Source organism: Capra hircus, chromosome 10, assembly GCF_001704415.2.
Source record: "Capra hircus breed San Clemente chromosome 10, ASM170441v1, whole genome shotgun sequence".
Taxonomy (NCBI): Eukaryota; Metazoa; Chordata; class Mammalia; order Artiodactyla; family Bovidae; genus Capra; species Capra hircus.
This window is the reverse complement of record NC_030817.1, coordinates 43,210,840-43,236,902: the sequence shown is the minus strand read 5'-3', so window position 1 is coordinate 43,236,902 and position 26,063 is coordinate 43,210,840. Positions and strand designations below refer to the sequence as shown.

The following is a 26,063-nucleotide window of genomic DNA, read 5'->3' as shown; positions in this document are numbered from 1 at the left end:
CCAACATCCGCTGGATCATGGAGAAAGCAGAGTTCCAGAAAAACATCTATTTCTGCTTTATTGACTATGCCAAAGCCTTTGACTGTGTGGATCACAATAAACTGTAGAAAATTGTGAAAGAGATGGGAATACCAGACCACCTGACCTGCCGCTTGAGAAATCTGTATGCAGGTCAGGAAGCAACAGTTAGAACTGGACATGGAACAACAGACTGGTTCCAAATAGGAAAAGGAGTACATCAAGGCTGTATATTGTCACCCTGCTTATTTAACTTACATGCAGAGTACATCATGAGAAACGCTGGACTGGAAGAAACACAAGCTGGAACCAAGATTTCCGGGAGAAATATCAATAACCTCAGATATGCAGATGACACCACCCTTATGGCAGAAAGTGAAGAACTAAAAAGCCTCTTGATGAAAGTGAAAGAAGAGAGTGAAAAAGTTGGCTTAAAGCTCAACATTCAGAAAACGAAGATCATGGCATCTGGTCCCATCACTTCATGGGAAATAGATGGGCAAACAGTGGAAACAGTGTCAGACTTTATTTTTTTGGGCTCCAAAATCACTGCAGATGGTGACTGCAGCCATGAAATTAAAAGACGCTTACTCCTTGGAAGGAAAGTTATGACCAACCTAGAGTATATTCAAAAGCAGAGACATTACTTTGTCAACAAAGGTCCGTCTAGTCAAGGCTATAGTTTTTCCAGTGGTCATGTATGGATGTGAGAGTTGGATTGTGAAGAAGGCTGAGCGCCGAAGAATTGATGCTTTTGAACTGTGGTGTTGGAGAAGACTCTTGCGAGTCCCTTGGACTGCAAGGAGATCCAACCAGTCCATTCTGAAGGAGATCAGCCCTGGGATTTCTTTGGAAGGAATGATGCTAAAGCTGAAGCTGCAGTACTTTGGCCACCTCATGAGAAGAGCTGACTCATTGGAAAAGACTCTGATGCTGGGAGGGATTGGGGGCAGGAGGAGAAGGGGACAACAGAGGATGAGATGACTGGATGGCATCACGGACTCGATGGACGTGAGTCTGAGTGAACTCCAGGAGATGGTGATGGACAGGGAGGCCTGGCGTGCTGCGATTCATGGGACAAAGTGCAAAGAGTCGGACACTACTGAGTGACTGAACTGAACTGAACTGAACTTACTCTGAAAATCATTGAACATTTGAACTGCCTTTTTAGTAGAAACTATATTATAGTTAATGAGGAATGTCAGATAATAAATATAGAAAGACTTATAGAATTGGAAATCACAATTTGTTACAACCTGTAACGGAATAATTGACTTGGGCCAGGATCATTAATGGATGGTAAAAGTGTTAGTCAGAATATTCATTGGTAATTGAATGTTCACATGGAGCCAAAGCAAATCCACAGAGTTCTGGATGGTCTTGAACTAATATGTTAAAACTTGACACATACACAATATCGTTTTCTTTTCTGTTGATGGATATTTAGTTTGCTTCCATGTCCCAGCTGTTGTAAATAATGCTGCAGTGAACATGGGGATGCATGAATTTACTTAGAATAAAACCAATTTTGGAGAAGGAAATGGCAGCCCGCACCAGTATTCTTGCCTGGAAAATCCATCCCATGGACAGAGGAGTCTGGCAGGCTACAGTCCATGGGATCTCCAAGAGTTGGACACAACTTAAGAACTAAACCACCACCAAAACTAATTTAGAGGTGTAACAACCTCTAACAACATTGTAACAACAATGTAGAGTTTGTCAGCTTTAAAGTACACATGTTTTTAGAAGGGAGCAGGATGAAGCAAGATGGCCAACTTTTAATTTAGAAGGTGGGTGATGGGCATATGTGTAGGTGTGTTTGTGTACATACACACACACACATATATACATATACTTTTCCATATTTGAAAATTTTTGTAATAAAAACTTTTAAAATATTTTTCTGTTGATACTTAAATCACTTGTAGTTTCTTTTCTTTTTTTTATTACAAAAAGTATTTCTATACACGTTCTCATACAGGTTGCTCTCTTTGTACACATGCTGTAGAGTATACAAGGAAATAGCCTAGCTTCCTAGCAGTGGAATCCCTGACTCAGTGGGTAGGTGCTTCTTCAGCTTGACTAGATACTGATGAATTGTTCTTCAAAATGATTGTGCTGATGAGAATTTTAGAGAAAGAGGTCATGAAATGTATGTCTTTTCTACTAGATGATGAATTCTTTGAAGGTAGAGACTCACATACGTTTGTGTGTGTAGTCGCTAAGTTGTATCCGACTCTTTGCAACCCCATGGACTGTAGCCTGCTAGACTTCCTTGCCCATGGCATTTTCCAGGCAAGAATCCTGTAACGTGTTGCCATTTGCTAACTCCAGGGGATCATCCCAACTCAGGGATGGAACCCGAGTCTCTTGTGTCTCCTGTATTGGCGGAAGCCCCCCAGAGACTCAAATATAGAAATATTTCAATTGAATGAAATTGTATTTTAGGGAGATTGCCTGGCAGCAGGATGGAGAAACCAGAGTTAGGTCAGCTAAGAGGCTATTGTGATGTTTCAAGTATGAAGCTATGAGTGTATAGGAGTAGAGGTAGTGGAGAGGAAGGAAGGAAATAGAAATCTTGGAAAGAAAAGATCAAAGTGTATGCATTCTTATTGTTGGATGTTGATGCTTCACTCTTGTGCCTTACAACAGCCAGCAGTTGGTTGGTTCCACCTTATAGTAAACAGGTATGTTACGCTTTCCTGGTTAATTCAAAACTGTGTACTGGTCCAGGTCTAATAGAGTTCTAGCCTTATCTCCATTCTATGCTCATACTCATTTTCAAGCCTCAGTCTCTTTCTGGTATAAATACATGTGATTTAAAAAAGACTAGTAGTTGAATGAGGTAAAGGGACAGTGAGTTGCAAAGATGAAGTAGAGTCCAAAATAGAATCTATGGATGTTTCATCCCCAAATCAGTTTGTGAAGTCTTACAAGGACTAAGGCTATATCTTCCTATAGTTTTTAGAAGAAAAGTCTATCTAGTCTCATAATGGAAAATTCATTGCATGCAGTTTTTCTAAAAGAATGCCATATATATATTTAAACATATACATGTTTATATATATATTTATTTTTTCCAGTTTTATTAAGATATAATTGATATACTGCATTATATATATTTTAAGGTATACAGCATAATGATTTGACCTATATACATCATGAAGTGATTACCACAGTAAACTTTAGTGAACGTCCACCATCTCATAGAGATACAAAATTTTGTGGTGAGACCTCTTAGGATTTATTCCTTCACAACTTTTATATATAACATACAGCAGTGTTGGAGAAGGAAATGGCAACCCACTCCAATATTCTTGCCTGCAGAATCTCATGGACAGAAGAGCCTGATGGCTGCAATCTTATCGGATTGCAAGAGTTGGACACATCCGAGTGACTAAGCACACACGCTGCGGTGTTTTTTAATTATATTAATCATGTTGCACATTACACCCCAGTACTTACTTATAACTTCTTATAACTGGAAGTTTGTACCTTTTGATTATTTTCATCCAATCCCCTTCTCCTCACCCCTTACCTCCAGTTACAACAAATCTGTTTCCTTGAGTTTATTTTTGAGGTATAATTGACCTACAACACTACAGTAGAATGTTGTGTATAGATGCCCAAAGGTGAGGACAAGAGCTATTAATATATTCTGTAGGTTTTGGTCTCTATTTGAACAGAAAACTGTTACCCTTGAAAGGGTCAGAGCCTTGAGAATGGGCTATCCTGTGCATTTTTCTTTTTTTGCTACGTTGTAAGGCATGTGGGACCTTCGTTCCCTGACCAGGGATCGAACCCACGCCACTTGCAGAGGAGGTGCAGAGTCCTAAGTCCTACCGCTGCACTGCCGTGGAGGTCCCTCTAGGCAATATTCTTAACCTGTAGCAGAGCAAAGGAGCACAGAGGTTAAGGCGGAGGAAAGAGATCCAGTAGAGAGGCAGACTCATTTCCCTCTATTACAGTATCTTGTATTTATGAGTGTGGGTGGGAAATGGGCTGGGCAAAATCTGTATTTAAGCTCTGTGGTGGTTGTGTGGATTTTTATTACACTATTGTGTCTATTTTTACATATGCTCAAAATTATCCATAAAAAAGTAAAAAACTATAAAGACTACAATATTCCTTTATGATATATATTAATTTAACTATTTGTAGTAAGGCATTTCAGTGTTTTCCAGTTTTAAATAACACTACTATATATACATTGATATTTCAAATAGTTTTCTTGTGATTTCTATGAGTGGAATCACCAGGTCAAAGTGTGAAAATTTAAAAAGCTTTAGATGTACACATAGTGTTAAATTTATTGATGAAAAACTAGAAGAATTTTATTGGGTTTATAATTGTACTCATTGAGCATCGGGGAGATATTACACATTTTATTCTAAAATTTTGAGTGAGACAAAGTTTATTAAGTATATTATAGTAGGCTTACATTTTCTAAGTGTTTTAATTCGTTTTCTTTTTTGAGTGTTAATAACAGTTCACATGGAACTAATACTTGTTTTATAGAGAGTTTTCATGTCCAGTAAATGCTGTCATTCTCACAGTAGCTTTTTGAACTATGAATTCAGTTCAGTTCAGTCACTCAGTGGTTTCCGCCTCTTTGTGACCCCATGGATTGCAGCACTCTGGGCTTCCCTGGCCATCACCAACTCCTGGAGCTTGCTCAAACTCAATGTCCATTGAGTCGGTGATGCCATCCAGCCATCTCATCCTCTGTCACACCCTTCTCCTCCTGCCTTCAGTCTTTCCCAGCATCAGGGTCTCTTCTTTTTTTGTGTACATGCTTTATTTGTTAAAATACCATTAGATTATTCCTCAGGATAGGAGCAAGGGTCATCCCCTGCAGAAACTTAGGATCTACGTACAGCATTTTACAGAACAGAAGACAACACTTTAGCTGAAGCCTGCATGCCGACCAGAGAAGGGTGTCCTGAGTGGACTCAGCAAAGAAGGGAGTCAGGCAGGGAAGGGGAGGCGCCATCTGAGTCAAGCTCAGCCACCAGCAGGGCAAGTCTTGAGATGGTCATGGATTGGAGGCTGGTTTTGGAAGGATCGAGTACAGCACAGGGGTTCTGTGTGTCTTCACAGCTAGACCCCAGGGTGAGGTGCCATTAGGTCAATGTCACTCAAATTTCTGGCCAGCCGCACTCTTGCAGCAGAGTCCCAAATTGAGAATCAAGTTCCTCTGGACGTCATTCCTGTCAGTGCCAAAGCGGTAGACACCCTGAAGCCAGGCTCCCAGCGTTGTCTGGAATTTGGGGAGCCTCATTTGCTGAGCCCGCAGCAGTCACGCTGGCCCCACTGAAAGCCATAGCAGCACCTCTACTCTCTGTAAGAACTCTGTTAAGTTCAGTTGCTCAGTTGTGTCTGACTCTTTGCGACCCCATGGACTACACAGCATGCCAGGTTTCTCTGTCCATCACTAACTCCTGGAGCCTACTCAAACGCATGTTGGTTGAGTCAGTGGTAACATGCTACCATCTCATCCTCTGTTGTGCCCTTCTCCTCCTGCCTTCAATCTTTCCCAGCATCAGGGGCTTTTGAGATGAGTCAGTTCTTCGCATCAGGTGGCCAGAGTATTGGAGTTTCAGCTTCAGCATCAGTCCTTCCAATGAATATGCAGGACTGATTTCCTTTAGGATGGACTGGTTTGATCTCCTTGCAGTCCAAGGGGCTCTTAAGAGTCTTCTCCACATCACAGTTCAAAAGCATGAATTCTTCAGTGCTCAGCTTTCTTGATGGTCCACCTCTCACATTCATACATGACAACTGGAAAAACCATAGCTTTGACTAGATGGACCTTTGTTGGCAAAGTAATGTCTCATATTTTTACTATCCTGTCTAGGTTGTTCATAGCTTTTCCTCCAAGGAGCAAGCATCTTTTAATTTCATGGCTGCAGTCACAATCTGCAGTGATTTTGGAGGCCAGGAAAATTGTCTGTCACAGTTTCCATTATTTCCCCATCTGTTTGCCGTGAAGTAATGGGACCAGATGCTGTGATCTTCGTTTTTTGATTGTTGAGTTTTAAGTCAGCTTTTTCACTCTCCTCTTTCACTTTCATCAAGAGGCTCTTTAGTTCCTGTTTGCTTTCTGCTGTAAAGGTGGTGTCATCTGCATATCTGAAGTTATTGGTATTTCTCTCTGCAATCTTGATTCCAGCTTGTGCTTCATTCACCTTGGCATTTCACATGATGTACCCTGCATATAAGTTAAATAAGCAGGGTGACAGTATACAGCCTCGGCGTACTCCTTTCCCAATTTGGAACCAGTCTCTTATTCCATGTCTGGTTCTGTTATTTCTTGACCTGTATACAGACTTCTCAGGTGGCAGGTAAGGTGGTCTGACATTCCTGTCTCTTGAAGAATATTCCAGTTTGTTGTGATACTTACAGTCAAAGGCTTTAGTGTAGTCAATGAAGCAGAAATAGATGTTTTTTTGAAATTCTCTTGCTTTTTCTATGATCAAGTGGATGTTGGCAATCTGATCTCTAGTTCCTGTGCCTTTTATAAATCCAGCTTGAACATCTGGAAGTTCTTGGTTCACATACTTGTTGAAGTCTAGCTTGTAGAATTTTGAGCGTTACTTTGCTAGCGTGTGAGATGAGTGCAATTGTATGGTAGTTTGAATATTCTTTGACATTGCCTTTCTTTGGGTTTGGAATGGAAACTGACCTTTTCCAGTCCTGTGGCTACTGCTGAACTATGAATTACAGAAATTTAAAACAAAAAAGACTTTTTTCAAATTAATTACTGGTAGTAATTTCTGTTACCACTAGATGGCCCTCTCAGCAGGTACTTTTGAGCAAAAGTAGCCAGTTTATCCACTCCAGTGTTCTTGCCTGGAGAATCCCAGGGACGGGGGAGCCTGGTGGGCTGCCGTCTCTGGGGTTGCACAGAGTCGGACACGACTGAAGCGACGTAGTAGTAGTAGTAGCCAGTTTATAGACATTTTGAAGTTCCTCTATAGATCTTATTAACATACATTTTAACTGGATTTTAAAAATGGCTTATATCAGATTATGATAAGCTGTTTTAGAAATAGTAAAGAAAGTCAAGAGGGAATTTTTTGCAGTGGGTTTTGTTTTGTTTTCTTCTCAAGAAGAAGAGAGCTTTAAACTAAATGGCATTCAGTACCATACACGTAATATATTTTCAGTAAATATTTTAAACCTTCATTAAAATTTATTGAATTAGGCTTCTCCATTTGCTTGTGGGAAAGATATTTGCCAGTTTGCCAAAGCAAAAAAGCAGTCTTTTCTGCTAAGTCTTTAGGTGATTTTATATAAATATAACTCTATCTCTTGAGGATTTCATACATAGATAATGAAGTAAGTAAACTGATGGCTTGATGTGGAGCTATGGTCCCCTTGGTCAATTTTGTTGTCCTAACAAAATTGAGCTCCTCTAAGGGTCGGATTAATTCTACTGTGGTGTTCATGGTTCCTGTCTGGTGAGAAGTAGGAGTGAAATTGCTATATTTTGTTAGCTTTGTCATCTTAACTTTTACTATCTTGACAAGAAAATTAGAGCATCTTTGACTTTGGTCTTACTCGATTTCACATGTATGTTCTTCCGTTGATTTTTCAATCTTATTATATTCATTAGTTTTGCTTTTATAATAAATATTTTGTTTTGCCCACTCTCCTAGCTTGAAATGAAAGCTATAGTTAATATTATCTGTACAACTTAAAAATCATTGTATTTCCCTAATTTCAATATAAAGGGAAGTAGAAGGAAAGCAGTTTATAATAATAAGTGTATTTCAGTATGTAAGTACTGGAGCAGATTACACTAGATGAAGCAGACGGTAGTGAAATGCTTGTACCTGTACATAGAATCACTATGAATGTACTAACTGTGAAAGCTGCTTACAGTATAGTATTATATTGGCGATTCAGGTACCCAAGTGGTATTGGCATTGGTGACATCATTTTCCAAAATGGTGAAAAACTCTTTAAGTTCTGAATGAAAGAAATGAATTGTTGCATTCTAGAAAATTTGGGATACATTAATACTGTGGGAAAATACATTTTGTTTACTTATTAGTTATTTCTCATTTTAGATATATTCAGTGGGACCTTTGAAAGTCAGCCAGTATGTGACAGTTCTTTGCCATACTGGATTGTTCCCTGCATTGCTATACCTCTAGTATCCCTGACACTTGCCCTTTAAATGAAGGTTAATATTCATCCCTTCCTTCCTCCCAAGTTATCCCTAAAATGCCTCCGTATATCCAAAGGATCCATCAGGCAGTATGTGTGCTGAATGAATGCAAATTGATTTATTACTATGTAAGAAGGGGACGACAGAGGATGAGATGGCTGGATGGCATCACCGACTCGATGGACATGAGTTTGAGTGAACTCCGGGAGTTGGTGATAGACAGGGAGGCCTGGCGTGCTGTGATTCATGGGATCACAAAGAGTCGGACACGGCTGAGCGACTGAACTGAACTGAAGACATATTTTAAAATGCATATTTGGGGGAAAGACTTATTTCATTGTAAAAGCAGGTTAATATGAAATTTTGGTCATCCATTACTGTCTTTGTTAGTATGGCCAGTTTAGATTTTGCTGTGCTTCTGTAGAACAGGGGCCTTTCTTTTTTACCTTATCCTGCCTTTAGTGTAGGACATAATTATTGTAGATTCTTTGCCTAGTGAATATGTTGTTAATTCACATCCAGCTGGTACATATTCCCTAGGAAAAATTCTTCATTGAAGAGCAATAACCTCTTTTGATTTTTGTATTTTTAGTGAGATAATGGAATATTTTGGGTTCTGGTGACTACAGCAAGGTGTGAATAAGAGAATGGGAGGAAAAAGAAAAGAATCAGAAATTCAAGAGTGAAGATGTTGTGTCACAAAAAGTCGTATAAAACCCCCCGCATAAAATCCACAGGAGCATAGGGTTGTTTTTCTTATTTTTCACATAGGTTATTTTATGAATTATTTGTATTCTTACAAATTGAACAGCTATAAGAAATTCTTTCCTGTCTAGTGACAAATGTCTGTTTTGGACATAAGCATCTCGCCTAGTCATTGTGTGAACCTCCCAGGATTAACATCTATTCCTGGTTACTCTCTTTCTGTTTGGTATTTCTACGTTATGAAATCTACTAAAAAATAGAATAATTTAAGCACAAACATGTTCTTTTGGGGACATTTTTTAATCAGCCCTTTTAGATTTCCTAACACCTCTATGTGATGCATTCTGTTCCTTTCTGGTATAAATAACCTCGCTGAGCTCTGTCGGCATCCTTCTCACACACATACGCCTTTCCCCTCTTCCTAGATAATACTTGTTCATAGCAGATTGGGATACACTAATCAGCCTGACACTCCTCTCTTATAATTTATTTCCCCTCTACTCAAATAGTATTCACTTTTTGAGACAAATTCATACGCCAGTCATCTTTCTTGTGTAAATTTAAGGTGTTGTCTATCTTCCCTTCCACACAACCTTCAAATTCTACCTGTTGCCTTTCCTGTGGTTACATATAACATCATTGAATAGTCTTTCTGGATTTGGGAACTTTCTTCTCCCTTGGATTCGAGCATTTCTGATACTTTAAAATCTTTCTTTCCCTATGTATTCCTGTTATGCTCTTTCCCCAACAGATATTTCAGTATTTCTTATTCAAGACAATACACACACCCACCCACTCCCTAGACAGTGACATTAGTTTTTTTCAGATACCTTGTATATCTTGTATTCAGGATTTCAGGTACAGGGCATACTTACTTACTTTATAGATGCTTAGTGAGACACGTACTCTGTTGATAATACTGTTAGACTCTCTTTTCCTTATTTTCATTAAATATAAGTTGTGCCTTTTCTGAAAGAACATACATGCAAATGCCTGTACAAGGATTGAAAATACTTATTTTCAAATTCTGAGCACTCTTACTGTTACAAAAGAAAATTATGATAGATTTATTTTAAATTTTTACCAGTTAAAGAGGGTAGTGTATTTATTTATGTTTATATTTGTGAGATAATTTTATTGCTGCAACTCCTCCCGTGAAAACAGTTTGTTGCTAGTTTTAAATTCTAGACAAGCTTTCTCTACCTCTTACCTCTTCTATTTTTTTTTTTTACTAGCTATGTTCAGAGAATTCAGACTGATTTTATTCAGTTCAGTTCAGTTCAGTCGCTCAGTTGTGTCCGACTCTTTGCGACTCCATGAATCGCAGCACGCCAGGCCTCCCTGTCCATCACCAGCTCCCGGAGTTCACTCAGACTCACGTCCATCGAGTCAGTGATGCCATCCAGCCATCTCATCCTCTGTCGCCCCCTTCTCCTCCCACCCCCGACCCCTCCCAGCATCAGAGTCTTTTCCAATGAGTCAGCTCTTCTCATGAGGTGGCCAAAGTACTGGAGTTTCAGCTTTAGCATCATTCCCTCCAAAGAAATCCCAGGGTTGATCTCCTTCAGAATGGACTGGTTGGATCTCCCTGCAGTCCAAGGGACCCTCAAGAGCCTTCTCCAACACCACAGTTCAAAAGCATCAATTCTTCGGTGCTCAGCTTTCTTCACAGTCAAACTCTCACATCCATACATGACCACTGGGAAAACCATAGCCTTGACTAGACGGACCTTTGTTGGCAAAGTAATGTCTCTGTTTTTGAATATGCTATCTAGGTTGGTCATAACTTTTCTTCCAAGGAGTAAGCGTCTTTTAATGCTCAAAATTCTTCAAGCCAGGCTTTAGCAATACATGAACCGTGAACTTCTAGATGTTCAAGTTGGTTTTAGAAAAGGCAGAGGAACCAGAGATCAAATTGCCAACCTCCGCTGGATCATGGAGAAAGCAAGAGAGTTCCAGAAAAACATCTATTTCTGCTTTATTGACTATGCCAAAGCCTTTGACTGTGTGGATCAGAATAAACTGTGGAAAATTGTGAAAGAGATGGGAATACCAGACCACCTGACCTGCCTCTTGAGAAATCTGTATTCAGGTCAGGAAGCAACACTTAGAACTGGACATGGAACAACAGACTGGTTCCAAATAGGAAAAGGAGTACGTCAAGGCTGTATATTGTCACCCTGCTTATTTAACTTATGTGCAGAGTACATCATGAGAAACGCTGGACTGGAAGAAACACAAGCTGGAATCAAGATTGCCAGGAGAAATATCAATAACCTCAGCTATGCAGATGACACTACCCTTATGGCAGAAAGTGAAGAAGAACTAAAAAGCCTCTTGATGAAAGTGAAAGTGGAGAGTGAAAAAGTTGGCTTAAAGCTCAACATTCAGAAAACGAAGATTATGGCATCCGGTCCCATCACTTCATGGGAAATAGATGGGCAAACAGTGGAAACAGTGTCAGACTTTATTTTTTTGTTTGTTTTTGGGCTCCAAATTCACTGCAGATGGTGACTGCAGCCATGTAATTAAAAGACGCTTACTAATTTTATTACCCTAGGTGAAAATTTAATAAGAAAGAAAAATCTGCTTTCAAAGTTCAAATAAAAATTACTTTTGTGTGATCTGTAGTTTCAGATTAACTATATCACAACCTTTTAAAGAGATAATTGAGAAATGACTTATTAATAAAAATAAAAGGGGAAAGAAGTCATGTCATAATATATGAATGGAGATGTTAAATTCATCTATGTTTTGTTTAGATGTCCCTGGTAGATTTGGGAAAGAAGCTTTTAGAAGCGGCACGAGCAGGTCAAGATGATGAAGTTCGTATTTTGATGGCTAATGGAGCTCCTTTTACTACAGACTGGGTAAAGAATGATTTTAATGTTGTGGGATTTTTTTCCATTTCTTCTTGTTCTCACCTTTTGTTTTTCCAGTTAAAAGTTTAGTCAGTATTGTGTTTATAAATGGTGAAAAGTAATTTTTTTCTTTGCAAATTTGTTTGCAGTTTTAGAATTATAGCTAGCTTTTTAAGGAGAATGGTTCATATAGTCTTTTTAAAAAAATATTGGACAACCTTATCTAAGTATTCTGTCCAACCATGGATTTTTCCTTAAATTATGGATTTCAGTAATGTAGGATGAATGTAAAAGGTAGCTGCTTGAGATTTAATTTAAAGGCCTTATAAATAGCACAGGTAGAATTTATAATTCTGAAAAAACAAATTTGGTGTTAATGTTATAATTGATTCTAAAAAGTAAAAATGTTTGCATTTCAATTGATACTTGTGAAAATATTACAAACATGACCCAGAAGGAAGAAAGATATGGGAAGGAGTTCTTAGTAATTATAGAAGGCAATTGTGAAGAAGATAAAAACCATAACTATTCAATTCTGCAGGTAAATCAAAAGGGATGTTCTTGGTAGTATAGAGGGTTAAGAATCTGGATTAATTCTCCCACTGGTAACAACTAAAAATTCCAGAGTTTTGATTTTGTTGTTTTTAGCTTATTTGTTCCATGTTCTTTTTCATTTTTTATTCAGAACAAATTTTTTTATTATGGAAAATTTCAAACACATAACCCCTGCATACACTTCAAAAATTATCAAATCAGATGAGTCTTGTTTTCTCTATAGTCCCATTTACTTTCTTTCTTTTGTATTATTTTAAAGTAAATTTCAGGAACCATTTTGTTTCATCCATAGACTTCAGCACCTGTCTTTAAAAGATAAAGATGTTTTGACTGAATATTAAAAAGAAAATTGTTAGTGCACCAATGAGTTAGACAGGGATTATCAACCTGAAAAACCAAGCGAAGGCCAGAGCCAGAGAAATTTCACGCTTAGAACATTTGCCGACTCAGTCCATTTATTTGCTTGTTGGTTTTCCCACCTCCCTGGCATAGGTGACTTTAGAGGAAGACCTGAGACTGCTCACACAGAGAAGTCTTATAGAGATCCTTTCCCCATAATACTGGAATCCCAGAGAGATGTACCTTCATGGTAAGGGTAAACCAGAAACACCCCTTCCTTCCTCCTGCCTGCCCTTGCCACTGTTGTTGGATACTGCAAGACAAATCAACTGGCCTGATCTCAGTATCAAATGGAGAGAGGAAAATTTTTGTTGATGTGAATTTGGAGTCAAACATTTGTGGCCTTAACTCATAAATACTTATATATTCTGCAAAACCATGAAGTGAAAAATGAATTTAAAGTGGTCTTTGGACTAGAAATTTCCCCAGGTTTCTGACATGAGCAAATGAATATCCTTTCTGGAGGGACCTACTTCATCCCAGGCTTTATATCCACAAATGAAATTCCACAGAAAATGAATGGTCAGAAATAATTGAAGACACAGGGACACAAACCAACTTGGATAATAACCCACTGGAACAACTGATAGCATTAAGCAGACTTATAAGGACTGTAGATAAAATTTTAATAACCGATGAGGAGCAGCTGAAGAGAAAATTGGTAAATAAAAGTCATCCACAGTGCAGCACAGAGAGAAATAGAAGATATGAACGAAGTCAGGAGCCGTGAAGGCCAGTGTGTGAGAGGGCCTAGCGTCTATCTGATCATAAATCTACAGGGAGAGCAAGAATAGGGATGAAATTATTTTTAAAAGATGATGGTTTAGATTTACCAAGACTGGTGAAAGATGGTAGCTCACAGATTCAAGTAACCCAGTCAATCTCCAGCAGGATCAATAAAAACAATCAGTACACATCTAGTCACATCATAGTGATCCTGTAGTACATCAAGACAAAAAAAAGCCTTTGAAACACCAATGAGGTATCACCTCCCACCTGTTAGAATGGCTGTCATCAAAAAAAATCTATACATAAATGTTGGCAAAAATGTGGAGAAAAGGAAATTCTTGTGCACTGTTGCTGGGGAAGTAAACTGGTGCAGTCACTGTGGAAAATGGTGTGGAGATTGCACAAAGAATTAAAAATAGAACTATCTAGCAGTTCCACTAGTATCATACTGCTAGTGTGATCTAGCAGTTCCACTCCTGGGTATCTTATCTGGAAAAAATGAAAACTCTCAGTTTGAAGAGCTGCATGCACCCTAGTGTTCGTAGCAGTGCTATTTATAATAGCCAAGATATAAAAGAAATCTGAGTGTCTACCAACACAAAAATGGATACAGAAGATGTGGAATATTACTCAGCTATAAAAGAGAATGAGATTCTGCCATCTGTAGCAATGTAAGTTAGAGAAAGACAAATAGAGTATGATCCCACTTTTTTGTGGAGTCTATAAATATATATAGCAAAATAGAAACTGGACTCACTGATATCGAAAACAAACTAGTGGGGAGAGAGAAGCCAGGAGGGACAAAATAGGATATAGGATTAAGAGATACAGACTACTATGTATAAAATAGATATGCAGCAAAGATATATTGTATATCAGGGAATTGTAGCCATTATTTTATAATAACTTTTAGTGAAGTATAATCTAGAAATACTAAATCACTATGCTATATACCTGAAACTAATATAATACTGTAAATCAGTTATACTTCCATTAGAAGTATAACCTAATAACCCAAAAAAATAACCTTGAAAAAACACAAAAAAACTTAAGAAAAATTAATGTCGATAATACATAGAAATTCCCATGACAGTAATAACAAAGGAGATAGGGCAAATGACTTGATAACGGTGCTTTACTAAAGCGAAAGTTTAAATGATCAATAAACATGAAAAGATGCTCAGCTACATTAAAATTGGGCAAATGCAAAGTAAAATCATGAAATACTATTGCATATTCACCAGATTAGCAAAAACAAAATTAAGAAGTCTGGCAGTACCAGCTATTGGTGAGGAGATTCATATATTGATACAAACATTTTGGAAGACAATTTGGCAGTACCTTGTAAGTCTGACTATGTACCTGCCCTCAGGAATAGCTATTGAACTTCAAAGAACATTCCCAAAGGAAACTCTTGTTCATATACTTGAGACATGTATAAGACTATTTTTAGTAGCAGCATTATTCATAGTAACAAAAAACTGGAAATTTTAATGTTCAGCAATAGATTGGTTAAATTAATTGTGGCTTATTCATTTGGTAGAAAGTTACAAAGGAGAGAAAATTAGTGAACCACACTTAAATTCATCAACATGGGTGAATCTTAGGCTATTAAGCAAAAGAAGGCAAGTCTCAGGGAAATACATGAAATGTGATTCTATTTAAGTAAAGCTCAGCAGGCAGAACCAAAGTATATTACTTAGAGATATATAGTAATTAAAAAAAAAGCAAAGTAAAACAATGTTTATCCCAACTTCAGAGATTGAAGGAAGGGTTTTTTAGGGGGTGGCATGTAGAAAGATCTTAAATTTTGGTAATGTTTTATTTCTAGACTGTGATGGTGTTTACCTTAATTTTTCCCTTTAAACTACATATATGTATGAATATATATATGTATCTTTTGTATCTTCAACCTAAAAGGTAAAGTCTCAAGAAGAAAAAATAAAATAAGTAAAGAAAAAATAAGTAAGCTCTCATACTAATTAGAGCTCATGGCTGCTAAATGGGCTGCTGAGATACTTATTAAATATTAGAATATAAGAGTATAGAAAGGGCCAGTTTAAGAAACTGAATATGGAGAACGAAAGGACTGTTTAAGAATCTTCTTTGATCTGCTGGAATGACCATCCCTTAAAAATATTAGGCTTTTAATAGTAATAAAATAAGTATTCCAAGGGTAAGTGATTTCCCTTTTTACCATGTATTAAGAGCACATGCCTAGCTTTGTATTATGACTCTTGCTGTGTGACTTCAGGCATGTTAATAACCTCTTTGTGCTTAGTTTCTTTTACTGCCAAGTGAGGACAGTAATAGTACCTATGTTATAAGGAGATTGAATGAGATAATAAGTGTAAAGGCCTTAGAATAGTGCTTGCTATGGAAACAGAAGCCTTAGTTGCTATTATTACTGTAGTCGTGTTAGCAAATCACGTGTTCTAGTGAACTGTCTTGGTTCTTTAAAATGAATGCCTTGATAATCATAGAGTTATAGGGACTTTCTGTGCTTCTAAATGCTTGGGGTATAATATAATTCCAATTTTGACCTATTAAAAATTATACCTCTGATAAAGCTCTTCTTCATATATTACTATGTATTTCCCCTGTATGAATGTTGTGTTAATGTAGTGACTGGGCCACATGGACTCAATTTCAGAACTGGGCTCTGTTTTGGTTCTTTTTTTTTTCTTTTCTTTTCTTTTTTTTCTTTTTATTTTTTTTCAATTTTTATTTTTACTTTATTTTACTTTACAATACTGTATTGTTTTTGCCATACATTGACATGGTTCTTTTCTAAAAAATTTTATTGGCACATATAGTTGGTGATGGACAGGGAGGCCTGGCATGCTGCAATTCTTGGCGTCGCAGAGTCGGACATGACTGAGCGACTGAACTGAATAGTTGATTTACAATGTTGTATTAGTTTCTGCTGTGAATTTTGGATCTGTCTTAACTCACCTTTGGCAGTGCACCTCAGATCAGATTTTTCCCTTGAAAAATGACTGTATGAACTCCTTTAAAAAGATTACTGAGGTGCTGTAATTCCTATTAAACAGTTTAATGTAAAAATATACACTAACATTTATTTGATATGAGTTTCATAGATGAAAAGAAGTTTTGTGTGAGTAATATAGGGAAAACATCCTAGTACTCAAAAATTTCTCAGACTCTAATTGCTGATGAAATTAATTTTGTTTAGACTATTTATCTGATAAAAAAAATAAAGCACGTTTGAATTAAATGAAATATTGACTTTTCTTCCTCACTGAGAAACGAATGGGACTTCTTGAAGGTTCCTTTGAAGAGACTTTGATCAGCAAAAATTACTCCTTTTCAGTTTTGAGTTACTGTTGTTAACATTTGATAAAAAGATAATCTGTTTGCTCTGTGGACACAGTATATAAAATAGAAGGTAGAAATAGAATTATATTTAAAAATGACTACACATGTGGATTTTTTTTTTCTTGTGGTGTAGCTGGGAACTTCTCCACTTCATCTGGCAGCACAGTATGGACATTATTCCACCACAGAAGTACTGCTCCGAGCTGGTGTAAGTAGAGATGCCAGAACCAAAGTGGACCGAACGCCATTGCATATGGCCGCCTCTGAGGGCCACGCCAGCATAGTGGAAGTTTTGCTTAAGGTATGTGTTCTCTTTTTGTACTCTGCTTTTGAAAGTCAGCCCACAAAGGTTTATAAAACCATAGTGGTTTTGTAAGAGGGAGAAGGGAACTAGTTTTGTTACTGGCCAGGGTCCTTGGACTCCTTAATCAATAGAAGTTAGTAAGAGGCCAGACAAGAAATTCAGGCAGGGCTTTTTAGGGACTTGTGCTTCAGCATGAGGGAGTAGAAACAGGTAGCAGGTTCTCTTGCTCATTCTCTGAGGAGGGAGAAGCTGGTCCCTTAAATAGGCTGAGGGTAGGGGCCAGTCCAGCCATTAGGTAGGAGGGGTTGCTTGAGTGGTGTGCCCTCCTCCTTGGTGGAGCTGTGTGTAGTACCCAGCTTTTCTTCCCAACACCTCAGAAGTAGCAGTTGGGATTTTGGTCGTTTTGTATTTAATGTTCATAATTTGCCCCAGTCACACATGCAGTTATTTTTAGTCCCTATGGTTTCTCTGTATTCTGTTGCTAGAGGAGATGTTTGTCCAGGTGTAGGCACTGCAGCAAAGGGTCTCAGGTTCCAGCCTGTCTCAGTCTGATTGAATGTCTGCCTTTTCTATGCCTGTTATCTCACTTTTTGTGTGTAAGCATTTATTTAAATGAAAATTATCTTAAAGTTTTATTTTGTGGGGGGAAAAACTTGTATGTATGTTTTTAGGTAAGTCAGACAGTTGATTTCTTGGATCTTGGTCTCTGCTATGGTCAGTGACCCATAACTTTGTCTTACTCAACACATTTTAAATGTACATTGAAGGGAATGTTAGTTTGGATAGTTAACAAACAAACAAACTAGTATGGACAGGGCTTTTGCTTTAATCATCTAAATGCCAAAGAGAAAATTCTGAAACAGAGAGTGTTAGATGTAGATATTCTTAATCTTTTTTATTCCAGCCTCTAGATCAACTTATCTAAAAAACATACAGTGGAAGCCATAAATACAAATTGCATGTAACTCTAGATTTTCTATTAACTACATTAAAAAAGTAAAAAAAAATGTTTTTCATACTATATTTTATTTAACTCAGTATATATAAAAAATTATTTCAGTATTAATCAGTATAAAATTATTACTGAGATGTTTTACGTCCTTTTTTTGGTGTGATGTCTTTGAATTCCTGTGTATTTATATGCAAAGCATCTGTATTCAGACTACATATGTCTAGTGACCACCATTATGAATAGTGTACCTCTAGAGAGATCCCTATTAATTCACTATATTGCATTGGTTTTGAAAGCAAAGGATATTTTTGTGTAAATAAGAGGCTGGAGAGTTTTGGAGGAAGCTATATAGTTTTCCTTCACTCCTTATGCCATTTTAGCCCTTCATGCTCATGACTGGGTGGCTGAAAGAATAATTGCTGTATTCCTGAGAAATTAGAAAGAAGGCAGTTGGGAAAGCTACCATGATAGGAAACTGACTAAGTAACAGATGTATGGTGATTCTGGGAACAGGTAGATTATTCAGCACACAGAAATAAGAGTTGATCATGTTAGTAGCAAATTCTTGGTTTAAAGCACAGAGGTTAGTATTTTCATATTAGAACTTTTTTATATTTCATATTTTAGAGATTTCTTATTTTGAATTTTTATAGCATGGTGCTGATGTTAATGCAAAAGACATGTTGAAGATGACAGCTTTACACTGGGCCACGGAACACAATCATCAAGAGGTGGTGGAACTTTTAATCAAATATGGTGCTGATGTACACACACAAAGTAAATTTTGTAAAACTGCATTTGATATTTCAATAGACAATGGAAATGAAGATTTAGCAGAGATACTACAGGTAACTTTTGGCTTTAACTTAAGAAAATAAGAAAGATCTCTGTCATATGAATGATTTAACTATTTAGCTTATAGGTTTTTTTAAAATTTATTTTTTAGTTGAAGTATAGTTGCTTTACAGAATTTTGTTGTTTTCTGTCAAACCTCAACATGAATCAGCCATAGATATACATATATCCCCTCCTTTTTGAGTCTCCCTCCCATCTCCCTTCCCATCCCATCCCTCTGGGTTGACACAGAGCCCCTGTTTGAGTTTCCTGAGCCATACAGCAAATTCCCGTTGGCTATCTATTTTACATATGGTAATGTAAGTTTCCATGTTACTCTTTCTATACATCTCACCCTCTCTTCCCCTCTCCCCATGTCCATAAGTCTGTTCTCTATATCTGTTTCTCCATTGCTGCCCAGTAAATAAATTCTTCAGAACCATTTTTTTTAGATTCCATATATGTGTGTTAGAATATGATATTTATCTTTCTCTTTCTGACTCACTTCACTCTGTATAATAGGTTCTAGATTCATCCACCTCATCAGATCTGACTCAAATTTTTTTCTTTTTATGGCTGAGTGATATTCCGTTGTGTATATGTACCATAACTTCTTTATCCATTCATCTGTCAATGGGCATCTAGCTTGCTTCCATGTTCTAGCTATTGATAATAGTGTTGCAATGAACAACAGGATAGATTTTCCTTTTTTGACCCTGGTTTCCTCAGGGTATTATTTAGCTTATAGTTTTTCATTTTGGACATTATTTTGGACAGACCTGTTCCTCTTTCACTTCCTTTTTGTTCATAACTGTTTATTTTCCTAATTATAAGACCATAGTCTTTGCATGTAACATTAGAAGATTAGATACAATGATGACTTTCGGTATTTTTAAGGTTCTGAATTCCCTTCTAGACATTTTATTCTCCTAATTATTTTGTTGCATGTGTGGATACCATATCATTTTTCAACTCTGTTGTCTTCCCACTGAAGTTTTTTTTAAGTAACCATAATAATGTCCCCTTGGTGAGTAATAGTAGTCTTCATCATTCTGATTGGTTTATTTTTTCACCATCCTCAAAAGTCTGTTTATGAACACAGTTATTTATGGCTTTTTGACAAGTTTTCCTAATAACCAACATTACTTCTCTTTTCTTTAACTAGACAACATTGATGTAAATTATCTTCTTTACTTACTGCTTCTTGTTCTTCTTCCCAGTAGAACTCTTCTATAAGACCATATAAGTCTTTTGAACTTCACCTAGTTACTTAAAATACGTTGTATATTCAGGGAAATAAACACATGCTGTGCTTCTTTCAATTTTTTTTTCTTCTGACTGCAGTTTGGGGCCTAGAATTGAGGCTGGAGAACAATTGGGAAGGATGTGCTTTCTATAGGTAGTGTTATATATTGCCAAACATAGTAGAGAACATAATTTTGATTTAAATAATTTGTTTTCTGTAACTACAGGGCAGCAGAATATCTGTCAGTTGTAATAGATACATACATATATGTATTTTTAATTTTTTTTCCCTTCCCCTCTGCACAGCTTGCAAGGTCTTAGTTCCCTAGCCAAGAGTTGAACCTACACCCTTAGCGTTGAAAGCACAGAGTCCTAAGCACTGGCCCACGAGGGAATTCCCTCAACTTTGTTCTGTAAAAGTCTCTCAGATACTAATTTCTCCTCGCATGGGATTTTTGCTGCTTTATCTAATGAGGAAAATTAGGATATAAATCCATACCTATGATTTACTTCTGTACTGTCAATAGACCATAAACAAAGCTTTCCATTTGTATTCTATAATTCTTCTTAGATTGCAGAATGTTCCTTTATATTTGTGTTTGTGTGATATTAAAAGTCTGCTGTATGTTCTGTAATTCTGAAAAACAGCTCTGGTAATTTGTTGCCTAGATTGCTATGCAGAACCAAATCAACACAAACCCAGAGAGTCCCGACACTGTGACGATACATGCTGCAACACCGCAGTTTATCATTGGACCTGGAGGGGTGGTGAACCTAACAGGTCTGGTATCTTCAGAAAATTCATCCAAGGCAACAGGTATTGAGATGCATATAGGATAGCTGTTGGGATTTTATGCTTTAGTAGGTATACATCCTTTTAAGAAAGGACTGTTGGAGAATAAGGGTAAGATTATATTAGCCACCTTGGTTTTCTTTCTTATAATTGACAAAAATCAAACTTTTATGAGAAAAATAATCTATAGAAAGGTGATATTGCAAAACATACTACAATATGACCTTTCAAAAGCGAATGCTATCCAAGCTTGTTTCACAAAACTAATACTATCTAAGCTTCCTTTAATAATTGAATAAAGTAAAGTAGTTTGTCAGAAAAATGCACTAGATTAAATTCCTTAAAGATTCAAACCTGTTTTCTCCTTTCTTGTAGATGAAACGGGTGTGTCTGCTGTTCAGTTTGGAAACTCCTCTACATCAGTATTAGCTACATTAGCTGCCTTAGCTGAAGCATCTGCTCCATTGTCCAATTCTTCCGAAACTCCAGGTTAGAAAAATAAGTCAAAATTTGTACATCAGAAGTTGGAGATTCAAATATTGACAAAGGCCAGGAAGAAAATTTAAAAGGTGAAAGAGGGTAGGGTTGAGTTTATGGCCATCTGAGGAGTCGGGCCGGATGAGGGTGCATGCTGCCAGCTCAGCTGATTTTATTAGATGCTTGGTCCATGTCGCCAGGTTCTGTTTTTCTCATGGGAAGCTGAAAATCTGGGTTTTAAAAGGATATAAAATTTTGGCAATCAATTAAAGTTAATTAAAATTAGAAACAAACTTGTATGGTTCATGGGAAACATATCTGCTTACCCAGTTTAGCTTTGTTTTACTAGTCTGTGACTTTGTGTAAAAAGTAGATAAATATATATGAACTTGCTGTCTTTCTCATAACTTTAAAATTTTGGCAGTTCTATTAGAATGACATAAAATCTTAATGACTGACAAAATTAGGAAGTAGCATACCCACAACCACCGTTACAGGGTAACCTGGGGTTAAATGATTACAGACAATATTAATAGCCAATTTAGATAAGGTTTACCTTATATTATATTATAAGGTTTACCTAATTAAATTCGGCGGGCCAAGAAGTTCGTTTGGGTGTTATTGAAAAACCCAGAAGAATTTTTTGGCCAACCCAATACTTAACCAAACTAGTTTTTGCTGTAATTATGTAAGTGAAATTTTTTTTTTTTTAATTAAAGAATTTTTTAAAACTCCACAAAATTATTTTTCTTACTGTAGGTTAAGCCACTGTATTTGGACAGTGCTTATGAAAATAAATAATAATTTGTTGTTTTTCATTATTTAAATTAATTTTTTAAAAAATGTGACTACTACTAATAACAGCAACAGTTCACTGCATGTTTACTGAGTGTGCTTTCAGCTCAATTTAGTTTGGTGTGTGCTTTGCACTGTGGCAAACATTTTATTTACAATCTCATTTAATCTTCACCAAAAAGATTGAAGGTAGATATCACTGGATTTGTGTCTTTAAGGTGATGATTGGAGGATGTAGTTTTTAGGGAGGGAGTACCTATCTCTCTCCTTTCTCTCTCTCTCTCTCCCTCCCTACCTTTCTCCCTTCCTTTCTCCCCACACCTCCACTCTCAACTAGTGATAGTAAACATTTGTTCATTCTCCAGCTTCTTTAGCATTGTAACCAGTGTTTGAATCGAAACCTTTGTATTTGGGAATCTGAAGATTTTTCTGAATCCCTTTCTCACGTTAGCAGCTTATGTGCATCATCCTGTTGAGTGTGGCTTTTATGACCTATGCCAAAGGATCTCTTCAGAACCTTTGTAATTGCAAAAGCATATCAAAGAAAGTTAATTTCATTGGAGGGTTTCTGTTTGATTAAACTTGTAAATTTTTTTGCCTTTATTAAAGTACATATCACTGTAAATGAATCCTTTCTTCAAAGTCAGCTGGAAGTTTTGGCATTTAGACGTTTGGCTCCATGAATTGGTCATAACAACTTTTCTTCAACCTTTGAAAATGTTATGTGTGGTCTAGTCTGAGAGAATTGGTAATAATAGTTGACTTTTATTGCATGTGACTTACAATCTTCTGTGAACAGAATAATTTTTCATTTCACTGCTACATCATAGTGGGATCTTTCTGAAGATATTTTAAGAGTTTGAATTAAGTTTAAGTTCAGGTGAGTACATTGACACCAGTATAAACAACTCAGCTGAGGTGTGTAATCGCATAAAGAAATATCTTCTCACAGGTTGGTTTGCACATGCTCAGTCAAGTTATTTCTCTGCCTCTTGGCTGTCTAGTTTCTATTGATATCAGTTGTCAGACTCATCCTAATTTAGAAATGTTGTATGATTTTTCAAGGACATCTCAGGATCTGGGAAATTAACTAATACTTCCATTTATATATGATGAAATTGAGGTTTTGTAAAGGTTGAATAGTTTTGCACAAAGTAGCAAGGCTATTTAGTGATGAAAGGAAGTTTGTGCTCAAGGTCTGACTTATTCCTAAGTTGTGTGTCTGTGACTACTAAATACACTGTTTCCTCTATGCAGTTTCTTCAGGTTATAATTTGGTTTGTGGTAAGAATAAATATTTGTCATTATCACTACTTTTACTTCTGAGGTATGTCTGTTGAAACAGTCTGTTGAAATAAATGTCTTCCTTTTTGTCCTTTTTAAATGGCTAAAGAACAAAATATAAGAACCCTCAGTACGCTAATTGGAACTGCTCAGATTCTTTCCTTTTACTGGTGCTAAGTAGTACAGTAAACATGTTGTCTGATACTACATAACCAGACTAGCAGCAAGTGAACTGCATTTGAAATGGAGGCTAGCTGGCATATATGGTCCTGTATATAGAAAATTGGTGCTTATGACAGTCTAGGAAACCATGCTGTTTCATTTGAACTATGGCTTTAAAACATTCTTTCATGATTATGTTAGAAACATCTTTGATGTATAAAACAAATCTTAATGTTAGTTGAATGAGAACATCATAAAGGAAATCAGTCTAGTATAATGCTTTCACTGTGAAACCCAATGATACCTCCGTCTTCTTGATGTTACAAGCAGATATAACTTTGGATTGCCAATGTTTGATTAGAGTCTGTTACTAAATTACTTCCCTACTAGTATTTTTATGTAAATATTTCCAGTTTTGTTCTTTCCTCATAAACCTTTGTTTTGCTAAGCATTTAACTTGTTTGATTAAATTTTTAATCTCCATGCTTAATTTTCATAATTCTTTGTCTAATAGAAGTACAAAAAAGTAATTTGATAAGTCTCATTATACCCTGATGAGTTTGGTGCTAATGTTCATTTTTATTAAATTGGTTTTTAAAAAATTTTTGTTTCAGTTCCTGAGTTCATAGGCCTATGCTGATTTTCATAGTTATATTAAATAATTACTAGCGGAGAAGGCAATGGCAACCGACTCCAGTACTCTTGCCTGGAGAATCCCATGGACGGAGGAGCCTGGTGGGCTGCAGTACATGGGGTCGCTAAGAGTCGGACATGACTGAGCGACTTCACTTTCACTTTTCACTTTCATGCATTGGAGAAGGAGATGGCAACCCACTCCAGTGCTCTTGCCTGGAGAATCCCAGGGATGGGGGAGCATGGTGGGCTGCCGTCTGTGGGGTCACACAGGGTCGGACACGACTGAAAACGACTTAGCAGCAGCAGCAGCTCTATCTTGGTACAGGTGAGGCCAGAAAAAGATGATGAAACAATTGATGTAAGTCATAAATTTAATTTGGCATCCTCCTGTGATGCAGGAGACCTGGGTTCGATCCCTGGGTTGGGAAGATCCCCTGGAGAAGGGAATGGTTACCCACTCCAGTATTCTTGCCTGGAGAATCCCATAGACGGAGGAGCCCGGTGCGCTACAGACCACAGGGTTGCAAAGAGTCAGACACAACCAGGTGACTAACAGTTTCACTTTTGGTGGGTCGTATGTACCGGGTTCTTGCTATGAGCTTGTCACTGTGCTGAGTGCTTTACTTGCATTATTTGCATTAAGCCATTTTGTTGTCACAGTAGTCATCTGAACTAATATACTGTCATTGACCGTGAGGCTTAGTTTTCAGCTTCAAGGTTTCAGAAATATTTTATTATTATATCCTGAGTTAATATAAGGGACTACTCACTCAGCAAACTCATAAGAAAGTGATACATCAATCAAAATGCTAAGTTATTTATTTTTAACTTCTTTTTAAGGGAGGATATAACTGTCTTTTGATACATGAAATTAGCTCATTTTGGAAATAAATCAGTGAAAAAATTTCTAGCCTCTAATAAAAGTATCAGGGCTTCCCTGGGGAGTCAGTGGTAAAGAACTTGCCTGCCAAGCAGAATATGAGGGTTCAGTCTCTGGGACGGAAAGATCAACTGGAGAAGGAAATGGCAACCCACTCCAGTATTCTTGCTTGGGAAGTCCCATGGACAGAGGAGCCTGGTGGGCTACGGTCCATGGGGTGGCAGAAGAGTTGGAAATAACTTGGCGATTAAACAACAACAACAAAAAGTATGCATCCACAGTTTACAAAATACTGTTTAAAACATCCTTTATAGGAACTTCCCTGGTGGTCCAGTGGTTAAGACTCTGCTCTTCTAATGCAGGGGACGTGAGTTTGATACTTGGTTGGGGAATTAAGATGCCATGTGCCCTGTGGGGGGGTTCAAAAATTTTTTTTAAAAATCAAAAAAATAAGTAAAACATCCTTCATAATGTTGGAATGGGATAATTCAGGAGAAATATCAGGCAACTCAAACATTAATAGTTGTCATTTTCTGTTATTAAACTAGTAGAATTTTTGCTTGGAGATAGTTGGAAATGATCTTGTTAATTTATGTACCCAATGATTAGAAAGCTGTATTCCTTTAAATATTCTGTGATTCAAGTTTTCTACTAATTTAAATTCCTCTCAGTTATGTAGTTTGAATTAATATGATAATATCATAAGAGCAGCTTTCTTAAATTTTGTGTGAATCAGAGTCACCTTCTCAATAATTCATTTGTCCCAGTTCTTTCCCAGTGGATTCTGATTCAGTAAGGTTAGGGTGAGGCCCTGACATCTATATTTTTAATGTGTTCTCAAAAGTGACTCTGGTGGCACACCAAAATTTAAGAATTTGATGCAAATCATAAAAGATCTATTTTTTACTACTAATAAGTT

General features: G+C 37.0%; 1 protein-coding gene and 1 pseudogene across 6 annotated transcripts in view; one reads left to right on the top strand and one right to left on the bottom strand.

The window, feature by feature from the left end:
- GABPB1 (GA binding protein transcription factor beta subunit 1) overlaps positions 1-26,063 on the top strand; it is a 67,862-nt gene that overhangs the window by 23,798 nt on the left and 18,001 nt on the right. For 3 of the 6 annotated variants that reach the window (XM_005685788.3, XM_013967146.2, XM_018054185.1), the window contains exons 2-6: positions 11,662-11,769; positions 16,916-17,083; positions 18,692-18,886; positions 20,787-20,934; positions 21,286-21,399. In XM_005685788.3, coding sequence (XP_005685845.1) covers positions 11,662-11,769; positions 16,916-17,083; positions 18,692-18,886; positions 20,787-20,934; positions 21,286-21,399 — 733 coding nt within the window. The remainder of the gene's footprint in view (positions 1-11,661; positions 11,770-16,915; positions 17,084-18,691; positions 18,887-20,786; positions 20,935-21,285; positions 21,400-26,063) is intronic. The other 3 variants (XM_005685785.3, XM_013967147.2, XM_018054186.1) reach the window with 1 other exon arrangement.
- On the bottom strand, positions 4,785-5,555 carry LOC106502548 (annotated as a pseudogene).